Source organism: Choloepus didactylus, chromosome 16, assembly GCF_015220235.1.
Source record: "Choloepus didactylus isolate mChoDid1 chromosome 16, mChoDid1.pri, whole genome shotgun sequence".
Classification (NCBI taxonomy): Eukaryota; Metazoa; Chordata; class Mammalia; order Pilosa; family Megalonychidae; genus Choloepus; species Choloepus didactylus.
In genome coordinates this window covers 79,080,808-79,103,855 of record NC_051322.1, presented here as the reverse complement: position 1 = coordinate 79,103,855, position 23,048 = coordinate 79,080,808, and the positions used below count along the sequence as shown (strand labels likewise).

The window sequence follows — 23,048 nt, the reverse complement described above, 5'->3', positions numbered from 1 at the left end:
TAGATGATATACCACCCCTCCTAGCACTGATAAATGGGACCAATGAGCTGAACTCTGACTGGTACTAATAATCCTGGAACACTTGGATATAAGCACCCCATGCATGTTTACTACCTCATGGTGGAAGCCATCATCAAGGCTTAGCATTCTGGTCAGATTCATGGACAGTATGCAGTTAGAGAATCAAATATTCCCTAGTTAGTGAAGGGACCTCTGGAAACAAGTGGTGAGGTGGAAAGGCACCAAATGCATTACTCATATTTATGGATATGGCAAGGGTCCTATTATGATATCTTTGGAATGAAATTGCTGATGAGGAATACACTAAACTGCTTTTTACAACCAATGAGGCTTGAGAACCTGGTGGTAGAGAGGCTGATGATCTCTTCCTGGAAAATAAGCATAATGTACTTAACCTCAGTGACATCAATGAAATAGCTGAATTTCCCATGAGAGCACCTGCTGTAGGTGAATCCACCATGGAACTGGACATGCAACTTCTGATGGCATGAAGTTTGGGGTGTGGGAACAATTAATTTCTCAATAAATTTCTAACATATAGAAATTGAATTTTATTTTTCTTCAGACACTGTGATAGTCCTAAAATTAATAATGGCCTCCAATTTTCTTTTGCAAATTTAATAGCAGAATCTATATATTGAAATGTCACCTCCAGACAGTATATTTTCATTTTTTCCCAAGTTTTCTTTTTCTGTCACTCTGACTTATTACACTACATAAGTCCACCACTATGCCTACACATAATGGAAGTTATGAGAAAAGGCAACCTTTTCTTGGTATCTATTTAGGGTAAAGCAATGAGTCTTTCAACATTGCATAAAATATAAGGTGTACTAATGAGAACAGAAATACTTCCAGTATCCTCAATTTTAGTAGGAGAGAATTCAGCAGTCTTCTAAAATTATGAACTTAACTGAAAAGTTTCATACATGCATGTTCTGGATAATAATTTTTCCAAAATTAATGTCAAGGATTGGATTCCCACATCTGGACCATCATAATAGCATTGCCTATGGGTCCTGTATATTTTGGGATTACATCTTTGATTATAAAGTTTATTTCAGTGGGTTCTGATACTCCCTAATGGGCCATTAGTGAGGGGAAATGGGAATTATCTGGACATCTACTTCACTCAGTGTACTGTGGGTAAGACCATACCCTACTCATATAAATCTTGTTACAGAGATTAAGTAATGTTCCCTCTAATAGCAAAACCAAGGTAAACATATCTGTTCCTACCCTTCAGATACTTAATCATTGGCCTGAAAAATGTTTATCATTGATCAATTAGAGGCAATCACAGCAGTCACTTACCCTAGAATACAAAATAAGAGTTCACATTCTATCCCCATGCCAATAGCATTTCCACAACTGATCTCCCTAACTCAGTCACCAAATATCCAATAAGTTGCCCAATCCCCTCAAATGCTATCCATCACAAAGACACAATAATTCATGATCACAGCCTCCCAAATTTCTGAATAAATGATTTCCTGAGTTTATATTAAATATAGTCTCCATCATGAAGTTTCTGGATCTCCTCCAATAGGTATCATCCTCCTAATAAAGTCTTTTCCCTCTTTCTTCATGTTTTTATGACTTTACCATCTTATTTCATGTTTTCATGGTTATTCCTAAATTTAGCTTTTAGTACACTAAGGCTTCATTTTCACTGAATGATATGGCAAAGTAATCACAGACCCAGTGTTTAATTCCTACTGATTCCACTTATTTTACTTAAAGGTTAAATTACAAATTAAGGCACTCTTACATTGAGAACATAGCATTCCTCATGTAATTTCTCTGGCTTGCTTATTGGAGCAGTAGATGACATTCCACTACCATTAGATTTATATTATGTATTGTACCATATATCAGACCATTCTCTAAGAGCTTTGCTACATAGATGACATTTGTACAGATTCTCTCTCATATGAATTTCCTTAAATTAACTGAAATAGCACAGATGGCAAATGACATATGTATATTACAAAGTGTATTTCTTAAGTGTGTGACTTCTCTAGTTTGTTTAAAGATTAAAGCTATGTCTGAATTCTCTTCCATACTCAAAATATGTGTAGTGTGATTTCTCTCATTTGATCTAAGGTCAGAATATTGACTGAAAACTTTCCCACATTGATGACACTCAAGTTTGAATAATTCCATGTTGTCTTAAGTTAGAAAAATTAAGGCTTTCCCATATAGATTACATTCTTATGGCTTCTGTACACTGTGTTCTGTCATGTTGTCTGAGAACTGAGTGAAAACTTTCCCAAATAGATGACATTCATAGGGTTTCTCTGCAGTGTGAGTTCTCTCATGTTGTCTCAGACCAGAATATTCATTGACTGAAGGCTCTCTCACATGACATTTATAGGGTTTCTCTCCAGAGTGAGTTCTCTCATGCCGTCTTAAGGTATAACGATGAAGGATTTACCACAGGTATGGCATTCATAGGGTTTCTCCCCAGTGTGTATTCTCTTATGTACTCTAAGGTAATACTGACTGAAGGTATTTACACATACTATGACATTTATGGGGTTTTTCTCCACTGTGAGTTCTCTCATGTTCTTTTAGGGTATTACAATGAATGAGGCTTTACCACACATATGGCATTCATATAGTTTCTCTCCAGTGTGTATTCTCATGTTGTCTTAACAGAAGAATTCTGACTGAAGGCTTTCTCACATACATGACACTGATGGGGTTTCTGTCCAGTGTGAACTCTCTCATGTGTTCTTAGGTTAGAACAACGAATGAAGGCTTTCCCATGGTTATAGCATTTATAGGGTTACTCTCCAGTATGTTTTCTTTCATGTACTCTAAGATAACAATACTGACTGAAGGTTTTCCCACAGGTATGGCATTCATAGGGTTTCTCTCCAGGGTGTGTTCTCACATGTTGTCTAAGGTGAGAATTTTGACTGAAGGTTTTCCCACAGATATGGCATTCATACATTTTCTCTTCCGTGTGGGTTCTCTCATGTCGTATGAGATGGCAACATTGACTGAAGGTTTTTTCCCACAGGTATGGCATTGATAGGGTTTTGCTCCAGTGTGTGTTCTCTCATGTCATTTAAGATCAAAATATCTACTGAAGGCTTTCTCACATACATGGCATTTATGGGGTTTCTGTCCAGTGTGAACTCTCTCATGTGTTCTTAGGTTAGAACAACGAATGAAAGCTTTCCCACAGGTGGCATTCATAGGGTTTTGCTCCAGTGTGAGTTCTCTCATGTGCTCTAAGATAACAATATTGACTGAAGGTTTTCCCACAGGTATGACATTCATAGGTTTTCTCTTCAGTGTGGGTTCTCTCATGTCTGATGAGATGACAATATTGACTGAAGGTTTTCCCACAGGTATGGCATTGATAGGGTTTCTCCCCAGTGTGTGTTCTCTCATGTACTCTAAGGTAATAATATTTACTGAAGGTTTTCCCACAGGTAGGGCACTCATAGGGTTTCCCTTCTGTGTGGGTTCTCTCATGTTGTATGAGATGATAATTTTTATGAAAGGCTTTCTCACATAAATGGCATTTATGGGGTTTCTCTCCAGTGTGAGTCTCCTCATGTTGTCCAAGTTGGAAAAAACTAATGAAAGTTTTCCCACATAGAAGGCATTCATATGGTTGATTTCCAGTTTGACTTCTCTTGTGTTGTCAGTGGTCAGTGCTTTTAATAAAGGCTTTAGCACTCTGACATTCATATGATTTACTTCTAATGTGACTCTTTTTATGTTGATTAAAATACAACTGGTCACTGAGGTCTTTTCCAAGTGGTTTGCTTAAATATTGTTTCTTTCTCTTGGGAATTAATCCATGTAGAGTCACTGTGGATCTGAAAGTGGAATCCTTTTGCAAGTAATTACATTGAAAGGAATTATTTTGAGTATGAGATATCTGCTGTGGGAAATTAAATGAGAGACTGTAAAACATTTGTTCACATACATACATTTCTCCATTTCCCAACATATGATCTCTCAACTAATCCTTCAGTGATTAAAATCTTTCCCATGTCAATTTAATATACACATCATTCAATCAGGTTTTTATATGTACTAAGTTCAGTGGTTTGTGTTCAGTTTAATTTTTCCCTAAACTCAAACTATAATAGATTTTTGTTGGATTAGTGTTCAACCACATGAATTACAGTGAAACTCCTAATTTATTCAATCCCTAGGTATCTGTTTGAAAAACTAGGGTTCACACCAAAGAAGCTTACCAATGGCATGATGTTAGAATTTTCTTTTCTGCAGGTGAGTTGCATGAATGCAATTTCTGGCTGTTTACAGTCACTTTTCCTGCCTATAATTATTGGGGAATAAAACACAATAATTTGTAGGGTAGCATTATGGGAATGAAAACATTGTAATGTCCCAAATATCCCTGTATGTTCAAACACTGACACTTGGCTGGGAAAGAATATCAAATTAAGGAATACTCTAGGCAGAAGAAAACATATGACATTGAAAATAAGAGAAGATTTTCAGTATTGAAATAAGAGAAAAATAAAAAGAAGTTTTTATTTCAAAGAAGTAAAAAGGGAGAAAATCTTCCAAGAGTAAGACCAGAACAAGGCTCATTATATGTTATTAATTCCAATAGTACATGAATATCTCTTTCCCAAAGTCAGACATTTGGATAGAGCTTGACAAAATGTATAGAATGACCACATATGAATAAAATTCCCCACTTATGCCTGCCTGTGTTTCAGAAATCATCTCACTTAAAGAAACCTGAAGTTGATATTTCCAAGGACATACTAACTGATGAGGCCTGTCCACTATTGATGCACACATTCCTAGAGCTCACCTAGACTCTGGTTTTGGAGAAATCCCATTCCTTCTGTCCACATGTCCTCTTCTTGTGCCAACTGGGAAAGCACATCTGATGTGCAGACCTGATACCCTGTAGTAGGAAAAAAAAAACTGGATTTTGAGTTAAGTGTTAATAGTGCATTATCAAGTCCATGGCAGGCCAGAAGAGAAAAAGGTAAGCATTGAAAGTCAGTAAGGTGAAAGTACTTTGAACACAGAACACTGATGATATTTCATCATCAAAAGGGTAATACTTGACCTTGTTCCCATTACAGTGGGGAACTCTGGGTGTTGCTGCCCATGCACAAGTTCAAAGAGAGACTGCAGAATCACCACAAATGGAGAGACATTTTGTTTCTGCAACTGTTGAATATTTTCAAAAATAATCCAATAGGCATAAACTCCACCAAAACAATCTAAATTCTACATGGTAAATGATAAGTGTCATGTTTTTACTACTGTGCTCTGAAGCCTCAGCATATCCCTTAGAGTAGAATAATTATTTCAAAATGTCTAGTCACCTATTTATCCATTCAAAAATTATTTATTCACTTATCAGCACTGTACTGAATGTTGGAGATTCAGATTTAAGAATGACATTAAGTTTTGGTCAAGAAGATAAATACCATGGAGGTGAAGTAGATGTAAGTAAAAAACTAGAAAACATTTCATTTAAGTTGTATGTGTTTAAATGTATACACAATATAAAATGTTTGAATAATATAAAAGTTATACAACAATATAGAGAAGCTGATCTACAAACTTGAAACAAATAAATAGGATATATGAGATACAAATATATAGGTAGATAGTAGATTAGATAGATTGATAGATACATATCAATGATAGATAAATTTTGAGAGACTCACCTACTGAGATGAGATGATTGATATTCTCCAGCACCACTTCTCTGAACAGCTTTCTTTGGGATGTGTCTAGCAATGCCCACTCTTCCTGGGTGAAGTTAACAGCTACATCTTTGAATGTCATTAACTACTTAAAATATCATAGAAATTTGGGTGCCCACAAAGCCATTCTTACCAAAGTCCTGATGCTAAAAATGACAGCACAAATGAAACAAAGACTGTGTTTGCTTCTTCTTGGAGTTCAAGTAAGAGCATGCTCAATGTTGAACTGTCATATGCTTTTCAGAAACACTCATGGTCACACAGACATTCTGAATATATACAAATCCATTGTAAAGACTACCATATATGTGGTGTGATATACACCCGGAAATTTCCCTATGGATTTCCAATTATGAATTCTGATGCTGATTTTAATAGTTGTTCTACAGCATCCATAATTAAAATATTCTTTTTCACCAATTTAAAATAATTCTGCAGACATCATAAGGTAAGAAATATTCATGATTTATCACTTTAAGAAATGACTATGGTAAGATTATTCCTGGGTCAGGATGATCTCATTTTCCTCTCATTTCCAGAATTGTTCAATATTGTTATGCATTTAAACAGACCCAACACACTAATGACTGAAGCACTTTCAATCTAAATTCAATTCACTTTTCTATTATTCATTAGAATGGCAGGGGACTTTGAAGCAATATCCACAATTTTGGAGAAATGAACAGGTTTCATAAAGAACTCCAGGTCAGTAAGCACTGCCTCCCTCAATTTCACATAACTCAGGTGTTTGTGATACAGCTGGTTCAGGAAAACAAGTCAAGGGTCCTTGAGATGGTTGTACCAAAAGACAGCCCTAGTCTGACCACTCCTGTGGTAGAAGACTACCCATTCTCAATATTTTCTGGGGCTCATATCAGTTCTCACTGTCCCTCTTATATCTTCATTTCATCTATGTGTTTAAGATCTTAAAGTCTCACTGCTCCTGGTGTCTTGAAATCTTGAAAAATTTTCACAGTCGGTACCATAAATTTTATTCTACCTAATGGAACAATACTGCTAAATATTGCAACCATTGATAAAATCTGCATAAAGTTGATTTACAAAAAATTGAAGTTGGGTAATTGGGAACAGTAAATGTAAGGGAAATCATAGTTTTCCATATTTGGAATATTTCAAAATGTGCAAACATCCTCATCTAGTGGCAAAAGTGGTATAATTTCAGTTAAAGAATAATTCCCTACTCACCTGTGGCTGCATTGTCAATACCTCAGCTGATAACTGTCTTTTTCTGGATTTTTCACTCAAAATGAGACAACCAGTAGGTGAGCAAAGCTGAGAAAGGAGAGAGAATCCTTCAGACTGAAGTTTTGACCACAATTTCCAGACTCATATGTCATGAATCCCAAGCATTTCACAAGGGAGTAAACTCAGTCTAATCAACCAGAACATGAAGTGTGCTCCAGGAGAAATAGGGGAAGGTCTGCCCCAGGGTCAAGACATAGAAGTTCCTGGCTTCTCTAGCATATAATTAAGATATGAATACCTTAATTTTATAGATAAGAACATGAAAGTCACTGAATTGTGTTAATTATCTCATGGTGTTCAGAGACTTTTCATTTCCTCCCTGATTCCAAAACACAGGAACTTCTGACCCATGTCTCATTTGGAATTAGATCTCCACCATCAGAGAATGCAGTTATGCTTGGCTGATGCATTCACATTGATTCTCCAACATCCACCCCTGTTCTGTGGACTCTCCCTCCCTGCTCTAACCTGCACCTACCCTTCTGGTACACTTGTCCTAAATTATTTTGGTTCCTTCACATGTGATGTATAACTATGTAACACCATCAATACTGAGTTCTAAATCTCAGCCCTATGGATTTGGATATTGTTCCAGTTTGCTAATGCTGTCATGCAAAATAACATAAGTGGATTGGCTTTTATAAAGAGGGTTTATTTGATTACAAATTCACAGTCCTAAGGCCATAAAGGTGTCCAAACTAAGGAATGAACAAGAGGATACTTTCACTGAAGAAATACCAATGGCATCCAGAACACCTCTGTCAGTGGGGGAAGCATATGGCTTATCACTTTAAGAAATGACTATGGTAAGATTATTCCTGGGTGCTGGTCCTTTAGACTCTGCAGGGCAAACTCTGCTGTTCAACTCTTAGCTGAGCATCCCCAAGCATCCTTTTGTCTGCATCTCTGATCATCTCAGCAACAGCAAGCATCTGAGTCTGTTCCTAGCCTGTCAGCTCTCAAGTGTGTCTTAAAGTTCTCCAGTGATCTTCAACCTGGATGGGCATGGCTAGACCTTCATGGAAGTATCTAATCAAAATGTTTCACCTACTAGTTTGGTGAGACACATCTTCATGGAAACAACCAACCCAAATATCCCACAAGATTGGATTAAAAATAGCTTTAGGGGGACATAATATATCCAAACCAGCACAGATATGAACCAAGAAATGGAATATGGGATTGAACTATTCAATGTCTTCATCAATTTGGATGCCATCATGCAAATCTAATCATGAAAATCTCCTGCATCAGAAAAAGCAGAATTATATGTCATTGTCATGTCCCACAATCCTCATAGGATGAGGAGGCATAGAATGTATAGAATGAAGAGATTTGGGAGAAAATCTGTTTGTTTTGTCTATTTTTGGGAAGTGGTAGCTGAAATGTTTTCCTATATTAATCATCAGCTACAACATCCCATAGTTCATTATATATGTGAATGGAGGTGTAAAATGTAAATTCTCCTCTAAAATATCATTAATAATTACATGCATTTCATGTACAAAAACTGACAAGGTGTCACAGAGGTAGGATTAACTTACCCATTTCTGCCTGAAGTAAAGAGAAAAAATGGTTGTATTAAATATACTTGAAGAATTACGTATTTTGAAAGTTTAATACTCATGCTAATTCTGATGATAAAGGTTAATTTACATATTTCCTGAGAACAATATTTCTGATGTCCCCTGTATATACCCAATCAGTCAATAAACATCAGAGCCCTTACTTAACAGATCTGCCATGCTGGGAGGTGACTCTAATTATTGGACTTGCGCATTACTGCATCTGACACAGCACATTACTACACTATTGCTTTAGGTTGAAATGCACTCACAATTCCTAGTGCTTTCACATATACTTTGATAACTGAATCATTGTTCTACAGTCTATAATCACTTCAAGTCCTATAGGTTATTTTTGCATTTTTTTTTTGCTTCAACCCTAGTTTATTCTCCATTGCATTTTTAAAATTAAGTTTAGTATTATTAAGATATATTCATGTACTATACAATGAACTATGATGTACAATCAACTGTTAATAGTACTATCATATAGTTATGCATTCATTGCCCCAATCTATTTTTGAACATTTTCCTTACAGCAGAAAAAATCAGAATAAGAATAAAAAATAAAAGTAAAAAAGAACATCCAAATCATTCCCCCTATCCCACCCTAGTTTTCACTTAGATTTTGTGCCCATTTTTTCTACTCAACCATTCATACACTGGATAAAGGGAGTGTGATCCATAAGGTTTTCACAATTACATTTTCACCCCTTGTAAGCTACAATTGCCTTCAAGAGTCAAGGCTACTGGATTGGAGTTTGATAGTTTCAGGTATTTACTTCTACCTATTCCAATGCATTAAAACCTAAAAAGTGTTACACACACACACACACACACACACACACACACATATATAGTGTAACAATGTCCACCAGAGTGACATCTCGACTCCACTTGAAATCTCTCAGACACTGAAGCTTCAGTTTTCATTTTACATCCACCTTTTGGTCAAGATGTTCTCAATTCCATGCTGCCAGGTCCAGTTTCATCCTGGGAGTAACATCCTCTGTTTGTAGGAAGATTTACACCCCTGGGAGTCAGGTCCCATGATGGGGTGGGCAGTGAGATCACCTGCAGAGGTGGCTTAGAGAGGGCCACATCTGAGCAACAAAGAGGCTCTCAGGGGGTGACAGGCACAATTATAAGCAGGTTTAGCCTCTCCTTTGCAGCAACAAGCTTCATAAGGCAAGCCCCAAGATAGAGGGCTTGGCATACTAAGCCATCAGTCCTCAATGTGAGAATATCAGCAACAATCCAGGTGAGGAAGTCCATTTCTGCATTTTCCCCCAACTCCTCAGGGTGACCCTGCATGTAGTTTTATTTTCTGCCCAAATTACTTTGGAATGTTTTGCTATTTCCCTCTTACCTATACAAAGCTACCATATCTCACTTCCTATTCAAGGTTCCACATAATTGTGGTGTTTGAACAAATTGTGCAAGTTACATTGTTTAGAAAATATAGATCCTACACCAAATGAACAACTCTTCCCTTGGCTTCATATGGAAGTTGAAGTTTTAACACAGTTTCAACCTTTCTCTTTTGGCCTGATTTGCCCTAGTCTTAACCAGATCTGCTTCATTCATATCTCTAATTGAAGTCAGGACTCTTCAAGCTTTTTTTTTTTTTTTTAACAGTTTATGTGTTAATACTGACATTCATATCTGCTGAGCTCTAGCTCTGAGTTTCAGGTGTTGCAGATACCTAATGTTTCAGAGACCAATCAGGTCATATACAAAGGGATCAGCATAATCAGAGTTTGGAGATAGCCATTACAATTCAGGAATAGATTTGACTGCTGTAAGAGATTACAATCTAGTAACCATTACAATAACCATTTCCCTGTTAGGCTGTGCTCTAAGATTCAGTTCTGAGTTTACACATTGTAGTTAGTCCATGTTGGTGAGGCAATATAGTGTTTGCCTTTGTTTCTGGCATACTTCAATCAAAATGCTGTCTACAGGATCCATTCACCTTGCTGCGGTTCTCTCAGCTTCATTCCTTCTTGTAGTTACTCCATATTCCACTGTATGCATACACCACAGTTCATTATTCTGTTCCTCAGTTGGTATACCCTTAGGGCACCTCCACCCATTGCAAATCATGAATACTTCCTCCATAAACACCAGTATGCAAATGTTCATTCGTGTCTCTGCTCTCAGATCTTCCCAGTACATACCCCAGAATAAGGTTTCAGGACTTATGGCCCCACATACTAAACTTGTGGAACCACCACAGTGACCTCCAGGAAGGCTACAGCATTCCGCCTCATCAACAGGAAATAGGTACATCTCTCTCTCCATGTTTTCTCCAGCACTTTGACCCCCATTTATATTTTTGCCTACAATTTTATAGATATGTTCACATACCATACAATTATCCAGTGATAGTCAGTTATTCATGGTATCATCATATAGTTGTACTTTTATCACCAGAGTCAGCACTTGAATATATTGATTACTATGAAAAAGTTTTTTGGCAAATAAAAAAGATAATAAAAAGAAAAATTAAATGTTGTACAATACAATAGTAAGGACAGAAAACAACACTACCACAAATCCCATATCCCTCCCTTATATCTCCCTATCATCCATATTTAACTTTGGTATATTGCCTTTCTTACATTTAATGGAAACATATTACAATGTTACTTTTGACCACAAACTCGTTTGCTTTATGTTTTTCCAAAACAGAAGCCCTTTTCAACACTTTGCAAAGCTGAAATTCATTTGTTCCCCCACATGTAAAAACACCTTTATATTTGTACATTTAGGAGAACTCATTGGCCACTCCAGTTTTTGCCAAGTTATACAGTTCCAGTCTTTATCATCTATCTTTACCTCTGGTTTCATACTTTCCCCTTTCCCACCTGTTTCAGGTTTACTCACAGACATCTTTGTTCAGTGTACTTACAACATTGTGCTACCATCACACAGTACTATACTATCTATTTCTGGATCAATACAATCAACCCTGCCTAACATTCTGTAGTCTTTCAGCATTGAATACCCAATTGCTACCCTCTTTCTATCTCCTGATAGCCTGTGTTACCAGCTTTTAACTCTCAAAGTTTGCTTATTAATGTTAGTTCATATTGGTGAGACCATACAGTATTTGTCCTTTTGTTTTGGCTAACTTCACTCAACATAAAGTCCTCACGGTTAATCCACATTATATGTTCCATGTCTTTGTTCTGTCTTACAGCTGCATAATATTCCATTGTGTGTATGAACCACAGTTTGTTTATCCAGTCATCCATTGATGGACATTAAAGCTATTTCTATCTCTTGGCAATCATGAATAATGATACAATAAACATTGGTTTACAAATGTCCATTTGTGTCTTAACTTTCAATTCCTTTGAGTATATACCTAGCAATGAAGGTCACATGGCAAGTCTATACTTAGCTTCCTTAGGAAAACCCAGACTGTCTTCCAGAGTGGTTGCACCATTCTACTTTCCCAACAAGTGTGCTTCTTTCTCCACATCCTCTCCAGCACTTGTAATTTTCTGTTTTGTTTGTTTTTTTTTGCTAAGGGCCATTCTGGTATGTATGAGATGATATCTCATTGTGGTTATTTTTTAAAATTCAGATTGTTGACATACCACACAATTATCCAAAGATCCAAAGTGTACAATCAATTGCTCATGGTACCATCATACAGCTGTGCATCCATCACAATTAATTTTTTTCAATTTTTAGAATTTTCCTTACTCCAGAAAAGAAATAAAAGACAAAAGAAGGAAACTCAAATCCTCCAATACCCCAAACCACCTCCTCCATTATTGATTCATAATATTGGTATAGTACATTTGTTACTGTTGACAAAAGAACATTAAAATACTATTAGCTTTAGTATATAGTTTGAAATAGGTATATTTTTTCCTATATACCCCTCTATTAACTTCTAGTTATAGTGTCATACATTTGTTCTAGTTCATGAAGAGATTTCTAATATGTGTAGTTAATCATGGACACTGCCCACCACAAGATTCACTGTTTTATACATTCCCATCTTTTCACCTCCAACATTCCTTCTGGTGACACACATGACTCTGAGCTTACCCTTTCCACCACATTCACATGTCATTCACCATTGGTATTTATTCTTGCAATTTGCTACCATAACCTCTGTCCATTTCCAAATGTTTTAAGTTCACCCTAGTTGAACATTCTGCTCATAATAAGCAACCACTCCCCATTCTTTAGTATTGTTCTATAACCTGGTAACTTATATCTCTTGTCTATGAGTTTACATGTTATAATCAGTTCATGTCAGTGAGACCCTGCATTATTTGTCCTTATGTATCTGTCTTATTTCACTCAATATAGTGCCCTCAAGGTTTCTTCATGAACCCATTTTTTAAGTGAATTTTGTTCACACACTATATATTCCATCCTATGTAAACAACTTATGGTTCCCTGTATAGTCATGTATTTATGTATTCACCATCATCACCACTATCTCTATAAGGACATATCCATTTCTTCCATAAAGAAGACAGAGAGTCAAGGATGATAGAGAGACAAAAGAGAAAGAAGAGAAAAGAAAACACAACTAGGAAGCACCAAAAGGAAAGAGGGCATTAAACTAAAGTAGGATAAAGAGTCTGACAACATCACTAATGCCAAGAGCCCATAACCACCCCCATGTCCCCCCCCCATATGCATTTAATTTTGGTATACTGCCTTTGTTATATTAAAGGAAGCATAGTATGTTTCTTTTAATAATAGTCTCCCATTTGCATTGATTTTTTCCCCCAATCCCACCCTATTTTTAACACCTTGCAATGTTGGCATTCATTTGTTCTACCTCATGTAAAAACATATTTGTACCTTTTATCACAATCATTGAGCATGCTAGGTTTCACTGAGTTATACAGTCCCAGTCTCTGTATTTCTTCTTTCCTTGTGGTGTCCCACATGCTCTTAACCTTACTCCTTCATCCATAATCACAGTCATCTTTGTTCAGTGTACCCACATTGCTGTGCTACTATCTCCCAACACTGTGTTCCAAACCTCTTACTCCTGCCTTTTCTTTTTGGTCTGTAGTGCTCCATTTAGTTTTTCCTGTAGAGCAGGTATCTTGTTCACAAATTCTGTCATTGTTTGTTTGTCAGAGAATATGTTAAGCTTTCCCTCATATTTGAAGGACAGTTTTGCCAGATATAGGATTCTTGGTGATTTTTCTTTCAGTATCTTAAATACATCACACCACTTCCTTCTTGCCTGCATGGTTTATATTGGGAACTCCACACATAGCCTTATCAAGCTTCCTTTGTATGTGATGGATCACTTTTCTCTTGCTTTCAGGATTCTCTCTTTATCTTTGACATTTGATAATCTGATTATTAAGTATCTTGGCATAGGCCTATTCAGAGCTATTCTGTTTGGGGTATGCTGTGCTTCTTGGATCTTCATGTCTTTCATAAGAGATGGAAAATTTCATTAATTATTGCCACTATTATTGCTTCTGTCCCTTTTCCTTTCTCTTCTCCTTCTGGGAGACCCATGACATGTACATTCCTGCATTTCATGTAGTCATTCAGTTCCAGAAGAATTGCTCATATTTTTCCATTCTTTTCTCCTCTGTTCTTTTCTGTGTAGGCTTTCAGGTGTTTTGTTCTCCAGTTCCTGAGTGTATTCTTCTGCATCTTGAGATCTGCTGTTGTGTCTCCATTGTGTCTTTCATCTCTTGTGTTGTGCATTTCATTTACATAGATTCTGCCAGTTGCTTTTTCAAACTTTTGATTTCTACCTTGTTTACACACAGTGTTTTCATTATATGCTTCATCTCTTTTGCCATATCATCCGTAAACTTTTTAAATTGATTTAGCATTAGTTGTTTAAATTCCTATCTCAGTTGAAGTGTAAGTTTTTCCTTTGACTGGGCCATAACTTTGTTTTTCTTAGTGTACGCTGTAGTTTTCTGTTGTCTAGGCACAGCTGGTTTCCTTTGCTAACCCAAACAGGTTTTTCCAGACCAGAATGGGCTCAGGTCTACAAGAAGGCAACTGTATATGGTTTCCCTGAGGGTGTGTCTTAGAGGATTGATGTGCCTGTAAGGCCTCAAGCTGCTGTACTTTTCCTAACCTGCCCAGCATGTAGCATCTCTCAGCCTGTCACTTGCAACTGGGAGAAAGAGGTGTGGCCTGTGGCTGTTTTCCCCCAAGCTCTGGGGTCTGGTTCTGAATGGGAGGTTGGCAGTAGAGCTCAGCACCAATTCTTTCCTCTTAGGGAAGATACACCCCCTAGGGAGAGGTCATTAGCATTTGAAGAGTCTCTCTACCTGTGCTATCTCCACCCTTGTCTGGGTCAGAGTGCTGGGAACTGAAAATGGCTGAGACTTTCTCCACTAAGCCAAAAAATGTACAGAAATCCCCCTTCCAGGGCCAGTTAATGGCCACCCTCAGTTCCACCCATCAGCCAGAGATAGCACCCAGTCCTCTGGGATCCCCATCCCTTCCAGAGAGGGCCTCTGAATCTCCAAGGTCAGTTGTCACCAAAAGCCTCTGCTTTTTGGGTATTTGTAGCTTCTATCAATCAGTCCACATTTGTTAATTAAAACCCCAGGTAGAGCTCAGTTGAGCTATATTTGTTTGCTGGGAGAGTGCTGCTCTTTAGCACAGCGAGACATTGCAGTTTGGGAGTGTGCTCTTCTCTAGCACCATGAGGCTTTGTAGTTTTGGCCATGGGGGGAAAGGGTTCCCAGCATGGATCTGCAGTTTTAACTTACAGATGTTTTGCTGCAATCTCAGGCATTCCTACTGTTCTAGTTTGCTAATGCTGCAGAATGCAAAACACCAGAGATGGATAGGCTTTTATAAAACAGGGGTTTATTTCGCTACACAGTTACAGTCTTAAGGCCACAAAGCGTCCAAGGTAACACCTCAGCAATTGGGTACCTTCACTGGAGGATGGCCAATGGCGTCTGGAAAACCTCTGCTAGCTAGGAAGGCAGCTGGCATCTGCTCCAAAGCTCTGGCCTCAAAATGGCTTTCTCCCAGGACATTCCTCTCTAGCGAGCTTGCTCCTCTTCAAAACATCACTCACAGCTGCACTCAGTTCCCTCTCTTTGAGTCAGCTCATTTATATAGCTCCACTGGTCAAGGCCCACCCTGAATGGGCGGGGCCATGCCTCCATGGGAACATCTCATCAGAATCATTACCCACACCTGGGTGGGGCACATTCTAAGCAAATCTAACCAGCACCAAAACGTCTGCCCCACAAGACCACAAAGATAATGGCATTTGGGGGACACAATACATTCAAACCGGAACACCTTCCAATTCAGGTTGGTGTATGAGTGGACAGTTACATTTGTCACTGTGTGGTTATTCCAGATTATTCACTAGTTGTTCCTGGTTGTTTATTAGTTGTTTCAGGGGGACTAACTAGCTTCCACTCCTCTCTATGCCACAACCTTCTGGCCTTCATTGTGATTTTTATTTGCATTTCCCTAAAAGCCAAAGAAGTTGAGCATTATCACGTTTTTGAGACATTTGTATTTCCTCTACAGAAAAATGTCTGGCCATGTCTTTTGCCCTTTTTTAATTGGGTTGTTTGCCTTTCTGTTGTTGATTTGTAGGATCACTTTATATATTCAGGATATTAAACCCTGATCTGATATGCAGTTTCCAAATATTGTGTCCATTGTATAGGCTGCCTTTTTACTTTTCTAACAAAATCCTTTGATGAACAAAACATTGATTTTGAGGAGATCCCATTTGTCTATTTGCTCTATGGTTGCTCAAGCTTTGGGTGTAAGGTCTAGGAAACCACCTCCTATCACAAGATCTTTAAGATTATTGCCCAACATTTTCTTCTAAGAGTCTTAAGGCCATAGTGCTAATGTTTCAGCCTTGACCCATTTGGAGTTAATTTTTGTATTAGGTATGAGATAAGGATCTTCTTTCATTCTTTTGGAAATGGATATCCAGTTCTCCAAACACCATTTTTTGAAGAAGCTGCTCTGTCCAAGTTGGTTTGGCTCAACTGCCTCATCAAAGATCAATTGTGCATAGATGTGAGAGTCTATTTCTGAATGCTCAATTTGATTCCATTGGTCAGTATCTCTGTCCTTATGCCAGTACCATGCTGTTTTGAGCACTGTAGCTTTGTAACATGCTTCAAAGTCAGGTAGTGTGAGACATCCCACTTTGTTCATCTTAAGATATTTTTGTCTATTCAGGGCACATTGCCCTCCCAAATAAATTTGGTTATCATTTTTTCTATTTCTGCAAAGTAAGTTTTTGGGATTTTAATTGGGATTGCATTGAATCTATAAATCAGTTTAGGTAGAGATGCCATCTTTATTTTGTTGTTTTTAGTTATAGCACTTTATTTGTCATAACTATGAAATGAATTTTTCTTACATTTAGTTAATAGCACTTTACTATTAACTAAACTCAACATTTTTTCAGTTCCCACCAGTTTTTCCCTAATGTCCTTTTTCTATTGTAGGATCTCATCCAGGATAACACATTACATTTAATAGTCATGTCTCTCTGTGACAGTTTCTCATAGTTTCCTGTCCTTAGGATTTTGACAATTTTGAGAAACAGTGGTCAACTACTTTGAAGAATGCCCTTCAATTTGAGTTTGTTCAATGTTTTTCTCAAGGTTAGACTGCTGGAATCATGGGTTTCAGGGAGGAAGACCTCAGAGGTGAAGTGCCTTCATTTTTTTTTTTTAAGTTTCAATTATTTATTTCTAGCTATTCCAATACACTAAAACCCAAAAAGTGTTATCTATATGGTGCATAAGAATGCCCACCAGAGTGACTTCTCAACTCTATTTGAATTCTCTCAGCCACTGAAGCTTTATTTAATTTTGGATCTCCTTTTTGGTCAACATGTTCTCAATCCCATGATGCCAGGTCCAGATTCATCCTTTGGACTCATATCCTGCTTTGCCAGGGAGATTTACATCCCTGGGAGTTAGGTCACATGTAGGGGTGAGGGCAGTGAGATCATCTGCCAAGGTGGCATAGAGAGAGAGGGCCACATCTGAGCAAAAAAGAGGGATTCATGGGGAGACTCAGGCACAATTATAAGCAGGTCTACCTTCTCTACAGTAACAGGCTTCTTAAAGGCAAGTCCTGTGATAGATGATCTGGCACATCAACCTGCCAGTCTTCAATGTTTGTTAGAACATCAGCAACCATCAAGGTGAGGAAGCCCAACATCTCTGCATTTTCCCCCAGTCCTCAGGACGGCTTTGCATATTTTTTTCATTTTTCACTGCAACTGGCCATCTTAATTATATTTACTCTTCCAATCCATGAACACAGTATGTTCTTCCACTTTTTAAGCTTTACTTTACTCACTGATTTTCTAAGAAAGTGTTATTTAGTCTCCATATATTTGTGAATTTTACAATCTTCTCCTTGTTATTTTGAACTTCATTCTGTTGTGATCTGAGAAAGCGTTTTTTATAACACCAGTATTTTTAAATTTGTTAAGGCTTGCTTTGTCACCCAACATGTGGTCTATCCTAGAGAATGTTCCATGAACACTTGAGAAAAATGTGTATCTGATCAGTGTAAGGAGGAGTGTTGGCTTTGTTCTCTAACCTCTGGTGTTTTGTTCACCTTATTCTAGGCTTCTAGTGTAGTGTTCTATAAATGTCTGTCAAGCCTAGTTCATTAATCATACAATTCAACATCTCCATTTCCTTATTAATCCTCTTTCTAGATATTCTATCCATTGATGAGAGCACTGTATTGAAGCATTCAACTATTATTGTGGAGTTATCTACTTCTTCTTTCAGTGTTCTCAGGGTTTGCCTCATGAATTCTGGAGCACTCTGGATTGGTGCATAAATATTTATGATTTTTATGTTTTCTTGAACTGACCCTTTTACTAATAAAGTGTCCTTTGTCTCTTTTAATTGTTTTACTTTTGAAATCTATTTACTCTGATACTAACATAGCTACTCCCACTTTTTTTCTGGTTGCTGATCGCATGAAATGTTTTTCCAACTTTTCACTTTCAGCTGATTTTTGTCCTTATGTCTAAAGTAAGTTTCTTGTAGGCAGCATATAGATGGGTCCTGTTTTTAATCCATTCTGCTAGTCTGTGCCATTTTATTGGGGAGTTTAGTCCATAAACATTTTGGGTTATTACTTTAAGGGCAATACTTTCTTCTACCACTTTGTATTTTGGATTTTATATGTCATGTCTTATTTTTTCCTTTTTACCCTTCCTGATAATCTTCATTTCTGCACTCTTCTCCAAATCTTTCTCCTGTCTTTTCCTTTCAGATTGTAGCCCTCCCTTTAGTATTTCTTGTACTGCCCATCTCTTATTCACAACCTCTCCCGGTGTCTGGTCATCTGAAAATATTTTAATCTCTGCCTCATTTTCTGAAGGACAGTTTTGCCAGATATAGAATTCTTGGTTGGCAGTTCTTCTCTTTCAGTATCTTAAATATATCATTCCACTGTCTTCTAGCCTCCATGGTTTCTGTGGAGAAATCTGTACAGTCTTGTTGAGCTTCCCTTGTATGTGATGGATTGCTTTTCTCTTGCTGCTTTCAGAATTCTTTGTCTTTGACATTGAATATGATCAGTAAGTGTCTTGGAGTAGGTCTACTGGCTTCTATTCTGTTTGGGGTGTGCTGTACTTCTTCAATCTGTAATTTTCTGTCTTTCATAAGAGTTGGGAAATTTTCAGTGATTATTTCTTCTATTATAATTTCTACTCCCTCTCCCCTCTCTTCTCCTTCTGGGATACCCATAACATGTATATTTATGCATTTCATGTTGTCACTCAGCTCCCTAAGGCCCTGCTCATATTTTTCCACTCTTCACCATCTGTTCTTTTGTGTGTATGAATTCAAATGTCTGGTCTTCCAATTCACTGATTCTTTCTTCTGCCTGTTCATATCTACTGTTGTATCTCTCCATTGTCTTTTTCATCTCCTCCATTATGCCTTTCATTCCCATAAGTTCTGCGATTTGTTCTTTCAAGGTTATGATTTCTTCTTTATGGTCATCCAGTGTCTTCCTTACATCCTTCATCTCTTTTGTCATATCTTCCTTCAGTTCACTGCCTTGATTTTTAAGTTTATTTAGATGATTTGTTTGAACATCTTTAATTAGTTCTTCCTTCAGTTCATTGAAGTGATTTAGCATTAGTTGTCTCAAATCCTGTATCTTGGTTAAAGCTATGTTTGTTCCTTTGGTCCATATTTTCCTATTCCATAGTATGGTTTATCTTGAGCTGTGTGGGCATCTGACTTTCTTGATTGGTTTATTTTGGAGCTCATTTTCTCTCCTTTACCTAGGGTTTTCTTGTTGGTTGGCTTTGTTCTCTAACCTCTGGTGTTGAGTTCAACTTATTCTAGCCCTCTTATATTCTATTTAGTTCATCAGAGTTTTTCACCTCTTGTTTTTCTATTTCTTGCCCTGCCTCTATGTAGCCTTTATGTGTGAGGGTCTCCTCAGATATGATCAACCCATCAGGTTTTCCTGGTCCAGAGAGGCCCCAGTCTCAGGAGGAGCATATGAAGTTTCCTTGAGAAGAGACCCTCCTGTGAGGCCTTTAGACTCAGTGTTTTTCCTATGCTGTCCATCAGATGGCACTTGCCAGCCCACAGCTCCCGAACCAGTGTAAGGATGTGTGTGCATTTAGTTCTCCTGGTGACTCTGACCCTGTTGGGGTCATGGTTAACTGAAGCTGGCTTCTGCATTCCAGCCCCTGGAATCTGAATTCACCAGAGGAGGGCTGCCACTGGAGCTGGGCCACCTCCCCCTTTTCTTAGGAAGTTATGGTATTTACTGACTTTTCTCTGCCACCAGACTTATTGATTTGTCTCTCAAAGCTATCTTAGCTCTGCTATTGCCTGGGTCTAATTGAGGCCAGCATGAACTATTCGCAGTCCTTGCAGTTCTAATGAGCTACTGAAATGCTAAAAGACAAGGAGTTGATGGCAATTAAACTACAATAAAGAAGGCAGAGAAACAACTTTTCAGAGAAGGGATTTGGATTTGCATATGTGCCTGATTCTTTGAGAACAGCCCTTCTCCATATTATGTTCACCACCACTCCAAAAGTCTGTTTTTATTTCTGGGTTTACTCTGCTGTTTTTGCTAGCCCTACCTCTTTTCTGCCAGGTTGACTACTCCAAGATTCTCTGGTGTCTGATCTCATTATCTATGGTTGGAGTTTTTGTTCAGCAGTCTGAGTTTGTTAATCTGTGCTGCAACTGCAATTCTCCCTCATGGTTCACAGCATTGATGGCCCTTCCTCCCCCAGGATTGTGCCTGGCAGGGAGAGGTGCTGGCCTCCTGGCAATGAGAACTTACAGATTTCACTGATCTCATCTTTTCCATTTGTTCATGAGTACTGTATGAAGTATATCGAAACTCAAATTTCTCTGCAGTGTCTGGACCACACAGTTCCTGGCTTTCTACTAACCACCCCAGAGCAGTAGCTAAAGCCCACACCTCACCCCTCCACCATCTTGCCCCACCTCTTCCAAGTCCTACAGGTTTTGAATCTCACATATTTTCACAACTCACAATTGTTTCAGTGGATAGATTAAACTCAATAATCAAATGAATGATGTAACTTGACAAGTTTAGCACCAAAACCTCTACAATTATTCCTACATTTATATCCATTGGTCATTCTTCCTCTCTCATTGAAGGGGCAAGATACCCCTGATTAACTTGACTGTCTCCAATTGAATTCCTGTCTTTCCTATTTCTTCAGAAACCATATTAATGATTAAAATTGAAATCTTTACCAGCTTCCTCTGCTCATATATTCAATCTCCTCATGACTTCAACTCATTTCCTATTTTGAAACAAAATGTTCCTGTATGAATTTCCTCTCTTATGCCTGATACACTTTTCCTTTCAGAATCAAATCCCATGAGCACTTTTTACCCTTTTCTCACACTGCTTTGAACAATGACTTACTAGCATCACAGAAGATTCCTCTTAAATACATCATGCTATCAGCTCTTATGAGCTCCCCATGAATAAATCCAGTCTGTGGGTCTCAGTATATAACTTGCAAAGACAAGTTGGAACATAATGTCCTTTTGGTAACTTTCTTTTGTCTAGACTTCCCTTATATCTCAGTCCCTTGTGTGTATTCAAGCTATTCTAATCATACCTTCCTCTTTTATTCTACAAGATACTCTTCAAACAATATCAAAACATTTGAAGACTCAATGCTGTTCTCTCCTCTCCCATTTCTAGTTTTTAAGAAACTAAGGAAGTAAAAAAATCATGTACAGTAAGATTTAAATATTTAAAATACTATTTTGATAGAATAATATATGGAAATTGACAATGTTTATAAAATGGAAATATCATTGTTTAGAAAACTCCTCAGCATCCAAAAATAAGAGAGGACATTGAAGTCAACTCAAATCTGAGGCAAGTTCCACAGAACAGTACAACTTTGCTCTCCTCCCAAAGTTCTGAACTCTTCAGATTATTCATCTATGGAAGAATTGAACACATATTTGTATTCCTTTTATACAGGAAAAAACATTTAATAAATCTGAGTGATACATTCCAGTGAATGAATCTTGATTTCAGGTACTGAACCTAATTAGACATTCATATCATGGGATACTTCCTGTTCACCTTGATTGGATTTACAAGATAAATAAAAATTAAATCCTTAAACTATGCTGAAACACAAAGGATGATTTTAAAAACTAATTAATGACTTTGCAGCTCATTCTTTATAATAGGAAATATACAAGTCCTGGAGGTAAAACAGGGAACTAAAGATGCTTGGTCTATATGGAAAAAGAATTAGAATTCCCTGAAGGAAGGCTGGGACTAAAATTAAATGGAAGATGAAGACATATGAAAATTTGTGATGGACATAAATGTGACAAATATGAAGCAGATTACTGATCTGGAAGATGGGGTAGGGAAGTGGTGGGGCAGAGGCCATATAGTACTCACCAGGACTTGTTAAAGATGTTTACTAACTCCCTCAAGATAAAGTGGGAAGTTCATTTCATAAGACTTTTTTTTTGCAGAGGCAAAAATTAAAATTTAACTACCTAACTCACTGTACTATATACTTTGTTTTCTTACTAAGGACTTGAATTTATATTTGAGTGGAATTCAAGGGTTCATTTTTATTAATTTCCTATATTGAATAACTTTAAAAATCTGAACATGGTAGCAAATATCACTAGAAAAACACTGAGATATATAAGCCTATGCTAATGTATATAGGAAAGTACTTTTCCATTTATCAAAAAGGCAATTGCTTTCCTATGACAATTTGCATATTTAATGTAGAAGTTTCCCATACTATATTGCATATTCTAAGTAAATAGACTTCAAAAGGCGCCTGCACAATGAAAACTCCTGGGAGCTTTAACATTTTCCAATGCCTGGGTCGTATAATCAGGAATTCTGATTTAATTATTCCTGGGTGTGGCCTGAGTGTTCAGAGGTTGAAAAGTCCAGGCATGACTAAGGA

The 23,048-nt window shown here is 37.5% G+C and overlaps 1 protein-coding gene across 5 annotated transcripts in view; it reads right to left on the bottom strand.

The window, feature by feature from the left end:
* Nucleotides 1-879: 879 nt before the first annotated feature.
* Nucleotides 880-23,048, bottom strand: part of LOC119511718 (putative zinc finger protein 705G) — a 64,213-nt gene continuing 42,044 nt past the window's right edge. For 2 of the 5 annotated variants that reach the window (XM_037806226.1, XM_037806225.1), the window contains exons 4-8: nt 6,954-7,040; nt 5,709-5,832; nt 4,835-4,930; nt 4,245-4,327; nt 880-3,925 (exon numbers count right to left, since the gene is read on the bottom strand). In XM_037806226.1, the coding sequence (XP_037662154.1) occupies nt 3,683-3,925; nt 4,245-4,327; nt 4,835-4,930; nt 5,709-5,832; nt 6,954-7,040 (633 nt within the window). In that variant the 3' untranslated portion in view covers nt 880-3,682. Of the gene's footprint in view, nt 3,926-4,244; nt 4,328-4,834; nt 4,931-5,708; nt 5,894-6,953; nt 7,041-23,048 lie in introns of all 5 variants that reach the window. The other 3 variants (XR_005212236.1, XM_037806227.1, XR_005212238.1) reach the window with 3 other exon arrangements.